At 43.5% G+C, this 17,307-nt stretch overlaps 2 protein-coding genes across 2 annotated transcripts; one reads left to right on the top strand and one right to left on the bottom strand.

Annotated features, from left to right (window-relative positions):
- The first annotated feature begins 269 nt into the window (after nt 1-269).
- Setd3 (SET domain containing 3) lies at nt 270-16,774 on the top strand. Its single transcript, XM_077424746.1, has 7 exons — nt 270-708; nt 1,000-1,491; nt 1,703-1,826; nt 15,337-15,451; nt 15,514-15,666; nt 15,879-16,202; nt 16,302-16,774. The coding sequence occupies exons 1-7, from the start codon at nt 585-587 to the stop codon at nt 16,425-16,427; spliced, it is 1,458 nt and encodes a 485-aa protein (XP_077280872.1). The 5' UTR covers nt 270-584; the 3' UTR covers nt 16,428-16,774.
- Nucleotides 1,833-13,382, bottom strand: LOC143907779 (uncharacterized). Its single transcript, XM_077424744.1, has 2 exons — nt 9,127-13,382; nt 1,833-5,674 (listed from the first exon to the last, which is right to left on the bottom strand). Exons 1-2 carry the CDS (start codon nt 9,253-9,255, stop codon nt 2,591-2,593), a joined length of 3,213 nt encoding a protein of 1,070 aa, XP_077280870.1. The 5' UTR covers nt 9,256-13,382; the 3' UTR covers nt 1,833-2,590.
- Nucleotides 16,775-17,307: the final 533 nt, after the last annotated feature.

Here is a 17,307-nt window from a genome sequence, read left to right on the forward strand (position 1 = left end):
TCGATATATTTATATTAATAATCGAATCTTGTTTGAATTGACAAACATATCAGAGTTGCGAAGCGTAGGAAACGTGTTTAGAAATTGCATGATCGAATTAATTTTTTGCATATACGTCGATTAAAGTTTATTGTTGTATAATCGTGAATTTTTGGCGCGCCGATTTGCAGCGAAGGCATCAAAATTCGTATCGTCCCGATATACCCGATGGTATTCCGATTCCGAAATTGTCCCGACTCAGACCGGACGCGAATGATCGAGGGCGATCCAGCCGGGAAGTAGCCTGAAGTAGCCGCGAAAGTAGGTGACCCCTGGTAGAAATTGGAAATTGGAAAATCAATAGACGCGCGCGCGCGGCGTGGCGAGACTGGCGAGCCGACGGGATCGCGCTTGGAGGTTATGTCGCGCGTTGTACGTTACGACACCCGCCACCCGCGTTGCACGCAGACCGTCCGTACGTGCTATTTTCGTTGCGGCGAAAACTGTTTATTCTCGCTGGTGGTCGTAGGCGCCGCGCGTTACGCACTATAATGCATCTGAATGCGAAGGGGAGCCACGAGAGCGCCGTGAGATAGTAGACAAAAATGGGCAGGAAGAAGGCTCATGCATCGTCCAGGGGTAAACAACCGGGCCCGTCACCGCAACAGCGGCACATATCCGCGGCGAAGAGGAACGAGCTCAATGTCCTTTGCGAGAAACTCTTTCATCGTGAGTATTCCCGCACGTCAAGTTCTTTATCGACATCTCTCAGCACGTCACAGATAGATTCTTGCATTTCCCACAAAAGCGACTTCTGCTGTAATTGTGACGTTTGTGGTAAACGAATGAAAAGTTTAAAACTAGAAGAGATTGAATGTATACGTGTCAAGAGTTTTTCAATATATGTTTTTTATTATATTGCACTCTACTTTCATATAAGTATCTGACTGTTGGAATCTATTCTATAGTTATCGCTGAGAGAATTATTTGTTTTCACATGCTATTTTCGTGCGTTTGCAGTGAGCAGCAATCCAGCGTATGTGACGCAGTCATGGAACAACTACTTGGATATATCAGAAGTTCTGCTGAAGGTTAAACGTCTGGAGGAGATGAAGACGGAATCGTCCCAGCGATCCCAGGGGATTGGACAATTCATTAATTGGCTGACGGAGAATGGGGCGAGGGTGGACGGCTTGAGCATCGCCGAGTTTCCGGGATACGATCTGGGACTGAAGGCGGAGACCGACTTCGCTGAGAACCAATTGATCTTGGAGGTACCCAGAGCACTCATCTTCAGCACGTATACCGCAGCGTCGGAATTGACCGTTCTGCAAAATGATCCGCTGGTGCAGCACATGCCGCAAGTGGCACTGGCCATAGCGCTACTCATAGAGAGACGCAAGGAGAACTCCAAGTGGAAGCCTTATCTCGATATGCTTCCAAGCAGTTATAATACAGTTTTGTACATGAAGACTAACGATATGATTGAATTGAAAGGCAGTCCCACGTTAGGTACGTAAAAATTTGTTTTTACAAACCTTATTTTACATTATTTTATCCAAAAGATGAGTTTACATTTATTCGTGCATCGTCTATACTTGACAGACATGTAAAAGATAATAACATTAATCTCATACCAGTAATATATTTATATTGCAGTCTTTAGTATAGTTTGTAGTTCGTAATTTATAGTCCTTAGTTTTCATATTCTTTATTTTTATAGAGGCTGCATTGAAACAATGTCGAAACATCGCGAGGCAGTATTCCTACTTTAACAAAGTGTTTCAAAACACCAACAATGCCGTCTCAGCGATACTCAGAGATGTTTTCACTTACGAAAGATATTGGTAAGTAATTAGAGCGATTAAATTATAATAATTTTAAATAAGGGTAATCACAAATCGATCAAAACTTGTGAATAAAATTTACAATTTTATATATAAAATTTAACTCTTACAATATATATATATATATATATAAACCTATAAATAAATACATCTTATTCTATGCGTGGAAGTTCAGCAAAATAGTTTAGCAGTTTTATATAATAAAGATTCTCAGATGTGATATTAAAAAATCTTATTTAGAGAATAATTTAACTACGTATTTTTTAATTGCATTTTTATCGTAATTTTGTATCGGTTGATTGTAATTTAGAGAAGTACATATATACATACTATGGAACTGGTTTACTTTCTTCTCATTGTCAGTAAGATAACTCGACAAGTAACTAACGATCAAAGTAGCTCTCTCTAAAGACATTCAATCAGCCTTCGAAGTATAACTCATCCTTGACTTTGATAAGTGCGAAAATACTGGCAGTTTTCTATTAGATTGGCGCAAAAGGTTTACACGTCTCAATTATTCTTTTGGTATAAATAATATATATGTTTCGAAAATAAGATTTAAAATTTTTTTAATAGACAAACGATATAAAAAAATTCATGGTAATAATTTCGTTCAAAGTAAATATTACTATGAAATTAAAACGATTGAAATTAAAACGAAAAATTAAGTTTGTGTTTTAAGTTGTACTTAATAAACAAGGCTGATATACGAATCTTCTACGCCAAACTAATAGACTTAATCGTGCAATTGTGCCGGCAACGAGTTACTTCGCGTAATCGGGTATCGTCTCCCAACTATCATTTGCGTCTAACGAGTCGTTGTCCATGTCGCTCTTGTCGAAATCCTCCACGGCCTCCTGCGTCTCGGTTCTCTCGGGCCTCTTGGTCGTCGACGTGGCGACGACGTTCACCATCACGGCGTTCAAGCTGCTGGAATTCGACAGCTTTCTCGCCGACATAACCGGGCCCTGGAACACTGCGCGGGAGAACGTGTTTCTGTACGTGTATCTCTGCTTCTGCCGAATCCGGCACACGATGAAGATCGCCAGGAACACGACGATCGTCACGCCTAATATCGCACCGCTCGCTATTATGCTGGGCTTCACCTTCGACAGAGTTTTCTTTTCATCTCCGTCATTCGTGTTGCTCACCGTTTCGCCATACACCGCCGTTTTTATATCGATAACGTTCGGCTCCTCCTTCACGATCTCTTCGACGTACCCGGCGTGGAATTCGGTGGAGTTATCCGATCGTAGAGTCTTTTCCTCATCGATCACCACTACACTCGCGTTATCGTCGTCTACCGGAAGCTTCACTTTTAGTTCACGTTCGTTATTATCGATTTCAGTTTTGAACTGCCGCTGCACATCTTTTGCGAAAGGTAGAGAACCGAATGTTGTCAGCAAGTCGACGATCTGCAGCGTCCGACGAGAATTCTCCTGCTCATCGGCACGCTCATCGGCATTCAGCGTATCATTTTCTGGGTACGTCGTTTCTCCTGGCACGTTTCTGTCGCGCTCGACGAGATCCAACAGTCTCGACATCGACATGTTCTCCACGTCTTTGTCGAAGAACGGATTGTGTAAGTAGCTCATGATGTCTTTGAATTGATTTATCGTTTTTTCCGCCTCTTGCTTCGCGTCTTCTTTTTCTGAGATCTCACCTTCGTTGAAATGTTTATTAGAGTTGCTTGGGGGTGGGAGTGGTACGATCATTTCTCCGTTGTTCATATTGGAGGTTTCCAAAGTTTGATGGTTCTTCGGATTGGACATCCTCAGTCGCGACACTTCCGTCAAGTGGACCTTGCTGGAGCCCCTTTGACGTAGAGCAATCAGCTCCTCCACGCTCATGTTCCTCGATTTGAGAAGACGTTCCAGTCGCTTGCCGGCTGAACCGGACGCGAACAGCTCGAAGATCTCCGCTCGCGCCTCCGGCTCGATCTCGGAGATGACCTCCTCGTAGCGTCCCGTATCCCGATGATTCTCCAACGCGCGATCACGGGTTCTTTCTCCTGGCGGTAGGGTCACCTGACGATACTCGGTCGAGTGATTCCTGTCATATGGTTCCTTTCTATCATCAGTCATCGGATTCGCGATTTCTTTCTTCTCAACCTGACCCACAACAGCGTCAGTTTCACTCGAGTGATCCTTTATCGTACTTTGTTTTCCGTCTTGAAGCATCTTCGGGGCATCATTCTGATACTCGGCTTCGACGAACGTGTTGTAATCCTCCGCGGTAGGCACGCCGATAGGAACTGATTGACCGTTATCCCGCGCCGTTTTTCTATCATTATTACCGTCGATGTCGTCATCCTGATTGTTCTCACGACCTTCCGCCGGCTTGGTCCGCTCCGTGGGATTGAGAATCTGCTCGATGCTCAAAGTGGACTCGGTGTCGCGAGGAAGCGTTTGCTGCGAGTCGATCCTCTCGCTCGGCGGGCTTGACCAAACCGGCGCCGCCTGACTCTTTCCCTTCTTGAAATCCGTGAAGTCCGAGAACTCCATGATCTCGTCCTCGTCGAGACTCTCGAGCCTCGTCGCGCGGTCGCTCGTCGATTCCGCGTTGCCGTCGTCGTTCAGAAAGTACTCCGCGGAATTCACCGCGATCGGCGGCGGCGATGTCGACGTGGTGATGGTCGAGAGTGTCAGGGGGGTCGTGGGAGCTCTCAGCCACGAGGAATCGTGCGCGGATTGCGTCATCTTCTCAGCATCTTGCGATTCTTCGCGACCCTTGTCGTTCGCGGAAATCTCGAGACTCTTGGTTTCATCCGTGACGGCCGTCATCTGGGATACCGAGCTCTCCGGGATCGTATCCGAAGTCGTGATTTTTATCGTGGTACTGTCGAACGTCGCGGACGATTGCGCGGACCCCCAGGGTGGTGTTACCGTCGCGGCGAGTTTCATCAGCGAGTCGGACATCACCCTCGACATCTCCTCGATGTATTCGTCGGATTCGTCGGTGATTCTCGATTTCAGGGCGTTGATGACGTCGGCCTTTCCCTTCAGGAGATCGCTCAGGGTCAGATTTTTACGCTGCAATATCTCCGACAGGCTCGAACCCTCCTCCTGCTGCATCTTTAGAAGAGACTTTAACTCGAGCGCTTTCTCTCGCTCTTGGTCGGACGATTCCGCCGGGAGAGTCTCGTCAACCTTTGGCGATTGCCGAGGGGAATTTCTCGACTCCTCGTCCCCGTCGTCAGAGGATGCCTCGTTCGCCAGAGCGAACTCGTAATTCTGCGGTGGTCGCCTCTTCCTCGGGCGAGGCCTCAGGTACTCCTCGTCGCCGAACTCCTGCTCGTACTCGTTGGGACGAGCCTGGAAAGCCTCGCGATACCTCCAGGTAACTTCCCGATCGTTCAACGAACCGTCGACGACGTTACGACCGCGTTTCCCGTCGTTGCTCGCCGCGCCGTCGATCGTTTCCTCGTAGAACGTCGGACCCTGCAGATTCTTCAACGGACGACGTCTCTTGCGCGGATGATCTTCATCGGGATTCTCGTAGTCTCGACCTCGGTACGAGGCTTCGTGGTCGTAGGCGTCCGGAGGCGAAAATCGTCTGCCCGGACTCCCTCGAGGACGATCCGGTTGATCGATCGCGTAATGATACTTGAACGGTCGGCGACTCGTCTCCGGTACGTGCTCCTGCTCAGCATCCTCGACCTCGTCCCTCGTGTAGGACCGGTAATGAGAGAACGGTAGCAGAGGTACGGAGTCGCCGTCGCGCCACTTCGGCTCGAGAGCCTCGCCGTTGCTTCTCCATTTGCCTACAGGAGACTCGCTCGATCGCTCGCGATTTTCCGCGGTACTCTGCGGCACTTCCGCGTCGTCGAATTGCCCACGTGGTTCCGTCTGAAAGAATAAACAATTTCACAAAATCTATAATAATCTATAATAATAAATTTTTAATGAATCTTAATTAAATTATTGTGCAGCGAAACATGGTCGAGAAAATGTTTTAATATTGAAATGCGCTTTTACGATATAATCTAGCGTAATTGTGATACATGATACCGTCAACATTATTATTTTATTTTTTGATCTTAGTAATTTTAAGCAATTTTAAATATTCCGCAGAGCAAATATTGTTTCCTATTTCAGAACAAGTTTCCTGATAATAATGTTTAACGATCACGTTCGAGAAATCAATTTGTTTCTTCACGAATGTTATGGGAACAAATTAGCTGGGATATTTACCACTTATTGAAATTGCACGCAAGGATAAAATTAAACTTTGGCAAATTGCGATTCGTCATAAGTCACGCGGGAAATCGTTGTTAAACGAGGCATACCATTGTGAGCGACGGTAAAGGCCAACGACCATAACGATAGAAAGTATTGAGGCGTTTGTAACGCATTACAAATATCTACACGGAACGTTTACATAAATGGCGTACCGATTTTCCACCGGAAAGATTATATTTTTTAATCGAATCACGCGCTCGCAGCTTGTACTAACATTTAGAGTCCACTCGGAGATCGGAGGAAGAGTCAACTTTCAATGATTTACTCGCGTCCTCGATGTGTGCCGTGTGCGCGAAAGTTTCTATAGATTAAAAGGACATCCGCCGACCGTTAGTTTCGGGATACTTTTTACGTTTGCCATATAAATTTCGTTGAAAAACCGTGTTTCGCGAGCTGACAGCGCGCCGCGGAAGCACGCGTCGCGAGCACTGGATGATCTTGCGCACGTATCTCCCGATTATTCGTCAGGATCTTCTTCACGCTGAAAGGAGATTTGGCGATTTCTCGCTTTTACTTTCGCAAGCCGGACGCGCGCGCGTGAGAATGTGCGAAATAGAGAGCCGCGCGCGCGATTCTTCGCTCGAAGATGCTCTTTCCGTCCTCGTTTCGCAGAGACAATCTTGTTGCAGCCAAATTAATTCGCCATTGAAATTGTTGTACAGTAATTTGGATTGTTATTTGCTTACAATGGGTAAAATAATTGACGTATGAATTGCAATCGACACACTTGCCTATTAATATATATTTTTTCTTATTTAATATATTTATAATTATATTAGAAATCTAATAAATTAAGCTTATTCCGCACAATGGTATCTTCTCATTATCGAAATGTTCCATTACGCTATTAAAGTATCCGCGCATTAGACGAAAACGGATCGAATATAGGCGAGCCATTGTGGGGTTTCATAAGCGCGGGCGTTAGCTCAATCGCCTCATTAGCGTTATATTAAAACATTTCGTAACTTCATATTAATACCAAAGTTCCGTGCTTTCGCGGATGATTTTCACTTCGCTTTCTCGTCGCAAAAAAAAAAGATCGCGCGCACGCGCGCGCGTTCCCATTTTCCACGGTCCATTCTCGTATATTCGCGAACCACGTGGGAAATTATTCGCGATTACTCTCTCGCGAGTGACGAAACTCGCGGGGGAGTAATTTAACGCGACGCTCCGTTGCATTTCGCTCGCGAGCCGACGATCGCTTCGGATTTTCGGATTTGTCACAAACTTCTTTTTTAGCGCTGGCGTTCCAGCGTGTATCACGCGAATCTATATTTTTACCTTCCACAATGTTAAATTTATAATTGTACGTTTTCTCCAATTCTAAAGAGAGAATTTGCCCCGAGCAAGCGCTTTTTACTATTAAACGAGCATTTTCCGTTTCTCTCTCTCTCTCTCTCTTTCTTTCTATCTCGAAGGCCGGATTTCATGCTGGATTTGGTTCTTCACGTCCTCGCCTTCGGCTCCGAGATCAGGGATACGGCGAAATACGCGACAAAACGCTCGTAAAGTCTCGAACTTTCCGCGCGCGGTACCAGCTTTCTCTTTCTCTCACGGTTTACGCTCGAGTTTTCTCGTCGCAGCGCATCGATCTCGCGGCCATCAGACGCATCGACGAAAAATTCCGGGAGGAAAAGCGCCCCGGCAGAAAATGATCTCGGAGCCAATTTCGCGGAATACAACGGCAGTTAGGGAGAGATACAAGCGGATTTACAAGGCTGCTCGGAAATCGTGCACTTTCCCTGAAGTTATAAACGATAGAAGAACGAGGCCCCCGTTTCGATGTTGAGGTGTCGGTAATTTGCGTATACGCACGGGGGATCGGAAACTAATTTCAGCGATTTACGCTTCGGCGAATCTTACTTGCAAAGATTTTAATGTTTAAAGGGAAAGATGCGTGATATAAAAGATGGAAAAACTCGCTTTAAATTCGCCAATTCGCATTGTTGAAAAATCAAGCAAAAGAAAAAAATATATGTCAGGTAGAATTAATTTAGGACTGATTTACATATAGCAGTAGCTTATCAAAAGCTTTGTGAAAAATAAAATTATGGCAAATAATATCTAATATAGTCTATCTATAAAGTACAATGAAATTAATTTTGTTAAAAATTTTCCAACTATTTATAAAAATTGTAATGCCTTCAAAAAGCGCGTTCTGTTGAATTTGTATTTCTAATTTGTAATTCACGCGAAGACGCGAATTAAAAAGGTTCTTAACACCGTACGCTTAACTTGAATCGCTCAAGTTTAACGACGCCTAACGAACGTATATAATTACGGCGGAACTTGGTTGAACCTGTCACCAGCGAACGTCACGATTATTTCGCAATCGGGACATGCGTCCATATACGTATATTCGTGCTCGCCTTAGAATCATTCGGGAGATACCGCGTGACGAATGTCAGCAGAAATGTCACAGAACTTCGCAACCTACCCAGTTTTTGCGAAAAATCACGACCGGTTAAAAGCGTCAGAGGTACGACTTTCGGCTCTGCGGCCGGATAAAACGGTCGTTCACTCCTTCGCGTCTAAATCGTTACTCCAGAAATTTCGCGCTAAAATTGGTGAAATCCCCAAAAAGTTCACGCTAAAATTGGCGGAATCCTCAACCCGTGCTGAAAATCAATTACTTTCAAATATGATAAAAATTGTTCTCGGAATCGTTCTTGAAAATTACATAAAAAAATTTTTATTTTATAATTAATATTGCATGCGCAGTTTATTATAAAATAAACATTTTTTTATGTAATTTTCAAGAACGACTCCGAGAACGATTTTTATCACATTTTAAAGTAATTGATTTTCACAGGTTGAGGATTAAATTAAATTTATTTTAAAATAAGTCGTCCGGCTAAATTTTTCGATAATTCTTCTATTTAAATTTTCGAAAAATTAACCTTTTGGCTAATTTTTCGATTAATTTTTTCCGTTCGAATTCTCGATTTACGATCGGATGAAAGATTTCTATGCACGTGACATCTCATTTACTCGAAGGAATGTCACACTTTCGTCGTAGTGCTCATCCGGGCAAGAACGATGGCTTTTCTCGCGGTTACCTGGTACTCATAGCCGCCGTTTCGTCCCGCAGCTTCCGGCTTCCTCGCGGAATCACCGTGGACCAGAACGTCGCGCGAGATGTCACACGCGAATGCGATGAGCGCGAGCACGGGGAAGACCTTCTGCATAGTTACACAGGGCGATCAGGAACCTAAATGCCCGGTCCTCGCGACACCGCGATCCCCTTCCGCCGGTATGACACTTTGTCTCGTCGCTCTTCGCGATGAGGTGCACGTAAATCACTATTGCGCACAGAATAACGAAGATCGCGTTCTTTCGATTGCACAAACTTAAGATCCTCTCAAGAACCATGCAGGCAAACGCGCACTGAATTTCTAATCCGTCGAATCAATTGAGAGATCGCACATCAGAAATAGTCAGTTGCAGAACGATCTCGTAATTAACTTTTCGTAATTATTTTCGCGTAGGTAATTACTAAGATAATTACTAATCAGTCCGATGTATCAGCTTGCACCGACGTTTCTAATCCATCGTGTAGCACTTGTGTTTACCAACGTTATTCGATTCTAACGAAATAAACTTCGAGAAATATTGTCCCGCTCGTAACTTTCCTCTTTGCACCTTCTTCTCCTTTTTCGCTTCGTCAGTTTTTTTTTTATTCCCGCGTCGGAGGAGCTTCCTCTCGGTTACCGCGTGGAGAGAACATCGCGATCGGCGGACGCCGAGTTCTCCATTTTCGATCCCGCGAGAAAGAGAGCCGTCTCGCGTGTCTCTCGGCTCGGGTGTAAAACTTTCGCGGGCTCAGACCGCTCGTCTGCGTCCTCGGCAAATCGCCCCTGCGAACTGACGTCGCTTTTCTCCGCGCGCGCTCCTAAGTAAGCCGGTGAAACTCGAGAGGAGTAAAAGAGTCTTCCACCGCGAGTCTCTTCTACCTTTGGCTGGCTATACTCGCGATCGCCCGCTCTCGAGGCTCGGGATGTTCCTCGCAGCTGAATCGCGGCACGGAGAGATGATTTCCGGTAATCTGCACCGGACCGCAAGCCGAGCGATTCGATCGGTTAATATCCGCGATCGGCCGAGGAAGCGCCGAGCGCTCGCTATATCCTAAATTGGGAAGCGCGTTATTGCAGCGTCGAGCGTCGCGAAGAAGGAAAAAGATGACGTTGGAGAAAGTTCAGCACTATTCCGGCGAATGTTCTAGCGGAGTTATCAAATGATCGGGCGTTAAAATGGAATATTACAAGCACCATCGCGAAGGTTGCATTTTTTTCTGACGATACGCAAACTTGCTACGGAAACCTGATATGGAACATTCAATACGTGTCTTATAGGCAATAATTGCGAGAGGAGAAAAACGCTATCGTTAAAATTATGACGCAAAGATATGTGCGTATATGATTAAATAACCGCTATATTGGTATATATATATATATAAAGAAATGTAATTGCGTGTTATGTGGCCGTTAAGAATCGATAGACCGTTAATTTACTTGCCGATGTCTCAATTATTGGTTTTACTTATCGCGATTGAGGAAAGAGGGAGGAAGTCGTTAGTCGTTAAGTACTTCAAGCGAGAACTCTGTTAATGCAAATGCCGCGTGCGTATATCTGTCACCGTGAGCCTTCGATTGCGATAAAACTTGCGGGATTCCATACGACACTCTTCGCGTATATCTCCGCATACTTAGACGCGTAGCAATAAACTACGCGAGTTGCAGGTTAATTAATTTTATATGATAATGTGCACGCGCGCTGCGTTTATTTTGTCAGTCGCTATTGAATCCACGTTATTTTGCATCATTACATGTAAGGTTGAAGGGTATTTCCCGTACAGTCGGAGAAGTGAGGCGAAATAAGGTGTCGCGTTTTGCCAGCGTGTATTTAACAAATATTTCAGCGTTTAAAAATTACGATCAGCAAATGTGAGCACAAAGTAGAGAAGTGTGCCGATCGTTTGCAACAACGGGCTATGCAAACTATATTCTTTTACGCGTAATTTACGTAGACAATACTTATAATAGCCGTGATTTCTCCTCCTTTCTCCTCCTTTAAAATGATACCTCTTGCCGGCAAAATTTGTGATAATTTCCCGAGAATTATGATATTATCCTACTTTTTTTAACAAACCTTTAATATTGGCAAAAGTTCAGCGTTTGAGTTGGTGACATTTATCATTTTCCCTTTGTGTATTCATCTCTCTTATTCAGTCTGTCGTCTTTTTCCGTCTTTGTACTTTCACGATTTTAAAACAACGGCAAATTATTAAAAAGTAACGAACAACGCTTGTTTCTCATAACTCTTGCGGGTTACTGTTACGCGGGAAGAATCTAGTTTGGTCGCGACCAGCAACGAAATCTTGTTGTTTCTCGAAAGAACTTGCGTGTGAATCCGTTATTTCTCGCGGAAAGTTTGTATCAATTATCGCATTATGCAGCTAGTTATGACACGCAGATAGAGATAGTTGGCGCGGTTAACGCGTAACGCGACCGAATAGAATTAACGAGGTTTTCCCCGGTGGTGGATGTGAGCGGCTGTCGCGGGCTCGACGCTAATGAACCGCGCGGTGAAGCGACGACGTCGTAATGACAATGACGAGAGGACAAGGATAATGACGATGCGGTTCTTTCGCAATTCGCCGTGGTGCAGATAGACACCGGAGCCGACTGCATTGTCTTAACTTTTTAAGAGTTTGCCTTAGATAATCTATAACGCTGAATATCGAATTTGACGTACAATTCCATAGGTCTCTCTTTTGGAACCTTTCAAGTCCCATAACACAAAATGTCAACTACACACACAGTTGAGAAATATAATTAATAAGTTAAGCCTTAAAGCTACGAGGGACAGTGATCTTTATTTTAAATGCAGACTACTCGGTACTCGATATTTAGGAAATGAGCTTCAGTTTGTAAATCGCTTGATATATGGGCTTCACTAATAGCACACCGTGGATGGATGCACTGGATGCACACTCGAGCGCACGTGGGAAGGTCACGCGATGAATCGGAGATCGTGAGATTTCTTCTCTATGTACACTTTCTATACGCGATAAGCGAGCGTGCCGTGTGCCGTGCCGCGGCGAAGGGCCGCGATCGATCGACCGACCGATCTTGGACACGCTGGAAATAGTAGCGATCGCCTTAGCTTACCGTGCGTAACGAAATTCCGTGTTCTCGTAACCCACAAGGATGATACTAGCGCGTAAACACCGGCGATACTTTCCAATTTATAACGTGTCGATATAAGGAAATATAACACTTTGCATTTGCATATCCAAACTCTCGCTCAATTTCTCGGTAAAATCGATAGTCCGGAGCTTGTCCTGGAGAGGCGTTTAAGAAAATGTAGGAAATGTTATATTTTAAATAGGTTACACTTGTATTTTTTAGTTAGATATTCAGTTTACAGAGTGACCTAGTTTATATTCCAATGGATTCTTTTTCTATTGATATGTAAATGCTATAGCAGACGTTGTATGCAAGTACGTTGATTAACAACTGCTGCAAAAACGCTGGGTTGGCAGTTGAAGATTTCTAACGCGGGAATTCTGTTCCCGCAATGTTCCTGTCCCGGTTAACTATATTACCCGTCATTATAGAGACTTTGCTCGTATTATTACATATATATTTATGAGCTCGTCAATTTCGCGTTATGAAAACTTGAGCAATATTTGAACAATCTTTTCTGTACGCATCGATATGTTAATCTTTATACAGCATTGACGTAGTCGTGCTCCACTGGCTCAGATATCAACTTATTAGCAGCTGATTTAAGTCAATTATATTAACAATACGAATACGTCATCCCTATACAAGTATAAATAGGATTCTTATGAAAGATCTTCACGCATACATATAACATTTTCAATATATATATAAAATATATAGCGTCGCTTTGAAATATTTCAAAGTTATCGTACTAATAAACACCAAGTGGAATGATACAGAAAGTTTGTCCGTTTAGTAAGTACGAAAAAAAGCGTCAGAAAATGCTAGAAACATTGCGCGCGATATGGATCGCGTTCACCGGTCTTACCGGTGCGTTATTGTTAATGATATACAGTTACCAGCGTGACGTTGGTGAACGCTGTCGCGCGGAGCCCGCGAAAGATACGCGTGATCGCTTTCGCAGCATGCGGTGAACACGCACACGCGCGCACGCACGCACGCTCGCATGCAAATGGAGCGTTGTCGAGGAAACAGCGACGGAACGGGCCTTTCCTCCGTGCAAGAATATTAGAGAACGCGCGCTTCGCTATACTCTCGACGATATCCCTCGCCTAGCTCGCGTAAGTATCTCGATCCGCGAGAGCCCAGGGAACTCGTATATAGAGTTGCCGCGTTGCTTCGCGCACTTTCACACGGATCCGAACTTTCATGACAAATCCGGTCTGACGCATCTCGATTAACGTCTCGAAGGTGTTGAAGAACAAAACGTTCTTCATGACGCACGGTTTGGAAGCGAAAGCGTTCCTCTGTGCAGATCTTCAACGGATCGACTATTATCGCCTCGATTATTTCTGCATTGTTATGATTTCGTGTAGGAGAAAAAAAATGTATGTGAAAACGAAACTTTGCGCTAAACTGCGATCTCGTTGCAACATCGAATTATGAAGCGTATCAAAAGCGAAATCTCACGGTTTCATCAAATTCTTTTTCGAAAATTTCATTTTCTGCGCGCCCGCGCCGATGCACGAGTGCGCGTGCTATCATTGCTTTTAACGCACGAGTAATCTTCGTGCAATTTCTTATTATTGCATGTAAGACACGCTTCGCGCGACTCCCACAAGTTACACGAATTTATAAACTCGAATGCCGATAAATGCAACGAACTGTCAACGAACCGTGAAACGTTATTCTCTTTATCGTAAGAAGTGAGCCGGCATTGAGGCATATTGTGGCGGAGGATGCCTGATAATTATTACGAAGAAAGCTTGCTTTTTCGCTAAAATTTTATTTCTATTATTACGACACGATTGTTCTGTGTCTATTGATTATTCGCTCGCAATTTTTTTGCGCGCAGCGTAATAGAATTATACAGCGGTTTGCCAAGTAATGACGTATTATTTTGCGGTATTGCATATTAGAAACCTGTTCTTGCGAACCTATCTCTCAATCGGATCTAAATATTTCGCACAGGGTCATTGACTTTTTCGCGAATCAATCTCGTTCTCCTTTGCTAGACGATCTATATTTTCAAGATAGTGCTCGAGACAAACGTAAAACTGTGCAAATTGAATTCCCTTCTGAATTAAAGAGACTTTTTCCATTATTTAAACCTATATTTAAGAAAAGATACGTGAGTTTATATGAAAAAATAACAGAACTATGCTATGAAAAATTTAAATTATGTCAGTTGTACAAAAATCATAATGTATATATCACAAAGTTTTTATTTATATAGCCAGTTGACGCAATTATAACTTTTTGTAGGATAGTTCTGATTATTTTTTTTAATGCGGATTCAAGACGATTGGAAATGAACTATCCGGTTTTCTTCCGAAATTTAAATCGTTTAAAATGTTGAACAACAAGAGCCGTAGAAGTAGGTCGTATCCTCGGTGGACATAGAAGCGTCATTAGCTCGAAACGGTTTACTGGAATTAATTTGTTCTACACGAGGAAGAGCTCGATCACGCAACCGGCACAGTGGACGACGGTGCAGGCGCTTTATTATTTGCACATGGCGATGAAATCCCGCTTGAACGAGAGTACACGCGATCGTCTTTCTCATGGAGAACGCGCGACGATGAGAAGCGTGCGTTTCTCCAGACAGAGAGAGAGAGAGAGGGGGGGGGAGGGAGGGAGGGAGGGAGAGAGAGAGAGAGAGAGAGAGAGAGAGAGAGAGAGAGAGAGAGAGAGAGAGAGAGAGAGAGAGAGTCCGTCTCGTCGGAATTGCGGTAATGAATCCTTTTGTATGTTCATTTCCGGAATTCTGGGTCAAGTTCTTGTGTGTCCAAAAAGCAGCCGTCTGCCCGCGGCGAGTTAACAATTGCTCTTCCTCAATTTCGCCCCGAAAGCGAAAGCGCTTCACGCTCCGGAGATCGACGCGAGTATATACGTACGCATTCGTCGTAACGGTGACTTTTGATAGCCGGATTTCACTCCTCGAGTCCGAGGGAATCCGAGCGGTTCTCAGCTCAGATTATTTTCATTAGCGAAAGATCTGGGATGCCGAACGTAAAGAATCTTAATATTAGGGATCGGTGTAATAAAGATGCTGGTAATAACGTCGAATGAATTTTTCAGCTGGGCAGTTTCCACGGTGATGACGAGGCAGAATCTGATCCCGAGTCCGGATGGTTCGCGCATGATACACGCTTTAATACCGATGTGGGACATGTGCAATCACGAGAACGGAAGGGTAAGTTATGGAGATAATGAGCCCAGCGCGGACGAGCAATGCATTTTCTGTCATTATTACAGATTACGACGGACTTCAACGCGACCTCGGATCGCTGCGAATGTTACGCGTTGAGGGAGTTCAAGAAAGGGGAGCAAGTATTCATAAGTTACGGCCCGAGGACGAACTCCGATTTCTTCGTGCATTCAGGCTTCGTCTGCATGGATAACGAACAAGTATGTACATTTATTTATTTAAAAGATAATGTTGGTCTCTTACTAAAAAGTTCAATGTTGAAAGTGAAAAACGGTGAAGGCAACTGATGTTCAATTATATATCTTTGCTAAAGAGAGATCACCTTCGACCTTAAGAAATCTGTAGTAAAAAAAAAAACAAATTTCACAATGCTAATTTCTCTTCGTTTACAAAGATATCTTGCAATTTACAGGATGGCTTTAAGCTTCGTCTTGGTATTAGCAAAGCGGATTCACTTCAGAAGGAGCGGATAGAACTGTTGAACAAACTGGATTTGCCGTCAGTTGGAGAATTTTTACTAAAACCGGGCACGGAACCCATCTCCGATACTCTATTAGCCTTCTTGCGAGTGTTCAGTATGCGAAAAGCCGAGCTCACGCATTGGTTACGCTCGGATAAGGTCTTCGACCTGAAGCACGTGGACTGTGCGTTGGAGACGGTCGTCGAGGAGAATGTCAGAAAATTTTTGCTGACCAGGCTGCAGCTTTTAATCGCTAATTATCCGACAACACTGAAGGTGAAAGTGAAACCTGATGTTACGCCGACTGTCTATATTCTGCCTTCTATATCAATCGATCGGTTAATCAACACGAATATTTCCTTCTTTTTTTTGCAGGATGATCTAGAGTTACTGGAGACCACGTTGCCGCAGATGAAAAGGATGACAGTTCAACTGAGGGTCACGGAAAAGAGAATTCTTTCGGGCGCGCTCGAATACGTGGAGCAATGGATAAAGGCTTGAAACGATCGGCTGTGGTTTAGGCGAGGATATCGAACACGTACTTGTACTTACGACTAAAACGCATCTCGAGAGAAACCAACTTTATTTTTACAATATTTCCGAACGACGATTTCAAATATAAAAGTAAAATATATGTATAAAAGTGGACGAATTATATGTAATAAAGCGTACATTTATCGTCTGTTAAATATGCAAACTCTTCATGATGTGTGCGCATGTAATTATTATAGGAAAAATACGCATTGTGTAAAATATACTGAGAATTATATGAATGGTCGACGATTGTATATGTATGCCTACCTGATATATAATGCAATTGTATAATAAAGATTAATCTGGCTATGAGAGTTAACGCGGTTATTTTTGGATAATAAATCGATTTATTTAAATCTTACATTTGTTCAAACGTTTCGGCTCCTCATGCCCATTGCCACTACATGTTTTTAGTCATTTATATTTTTATAATTTTTAATTTAGATTTCTTTTTACATTTATATTTTACATACTTTAACTCATTTACTTACTGATTTTCCTTTTTCACCGTTGTGTTGTTTGTGAAACAATTACTCATCTCGCTGTATGTTGTTTCACCGTGTGACTTTGAACACTTCGCGGCAGACTTTCGCAGATCATTAAACATGACAGTTTTCTGACTTTATACGTTAATTGCATTGCTGAACAACGAATACATAAATGACTACGATATCAATTCGGTTTTAACAAATTTTTATTAAGCGGTCTGATAGATCATGGCATACTTTCTAAACTTTTTGAATTTTTGCAATATCTTTAAAGTTGAAGAAAATATAGTACACGAAAATGTGCTGTGACGTCATACTTTATATGCGAAATCTTTTGAAGTTGCCGTCATCAAAGAAAC

Source organism: Temnothorax americanus, unplaced genomic scaffold (assembly GCF_048541705.1).
Source record: "Temnothorax americanus isolate GAGA-0224 unplaced genomic scaffold, ASM4854170v1 Scaffold9, whole genome shotgun sequence".
Taxonomy (NCBI): Eukaryota; Metazoa; Arthropoda; class Insecta; order Hymenoptera; family Formicidae; genus Temnothorax; species Temnothorax americanus.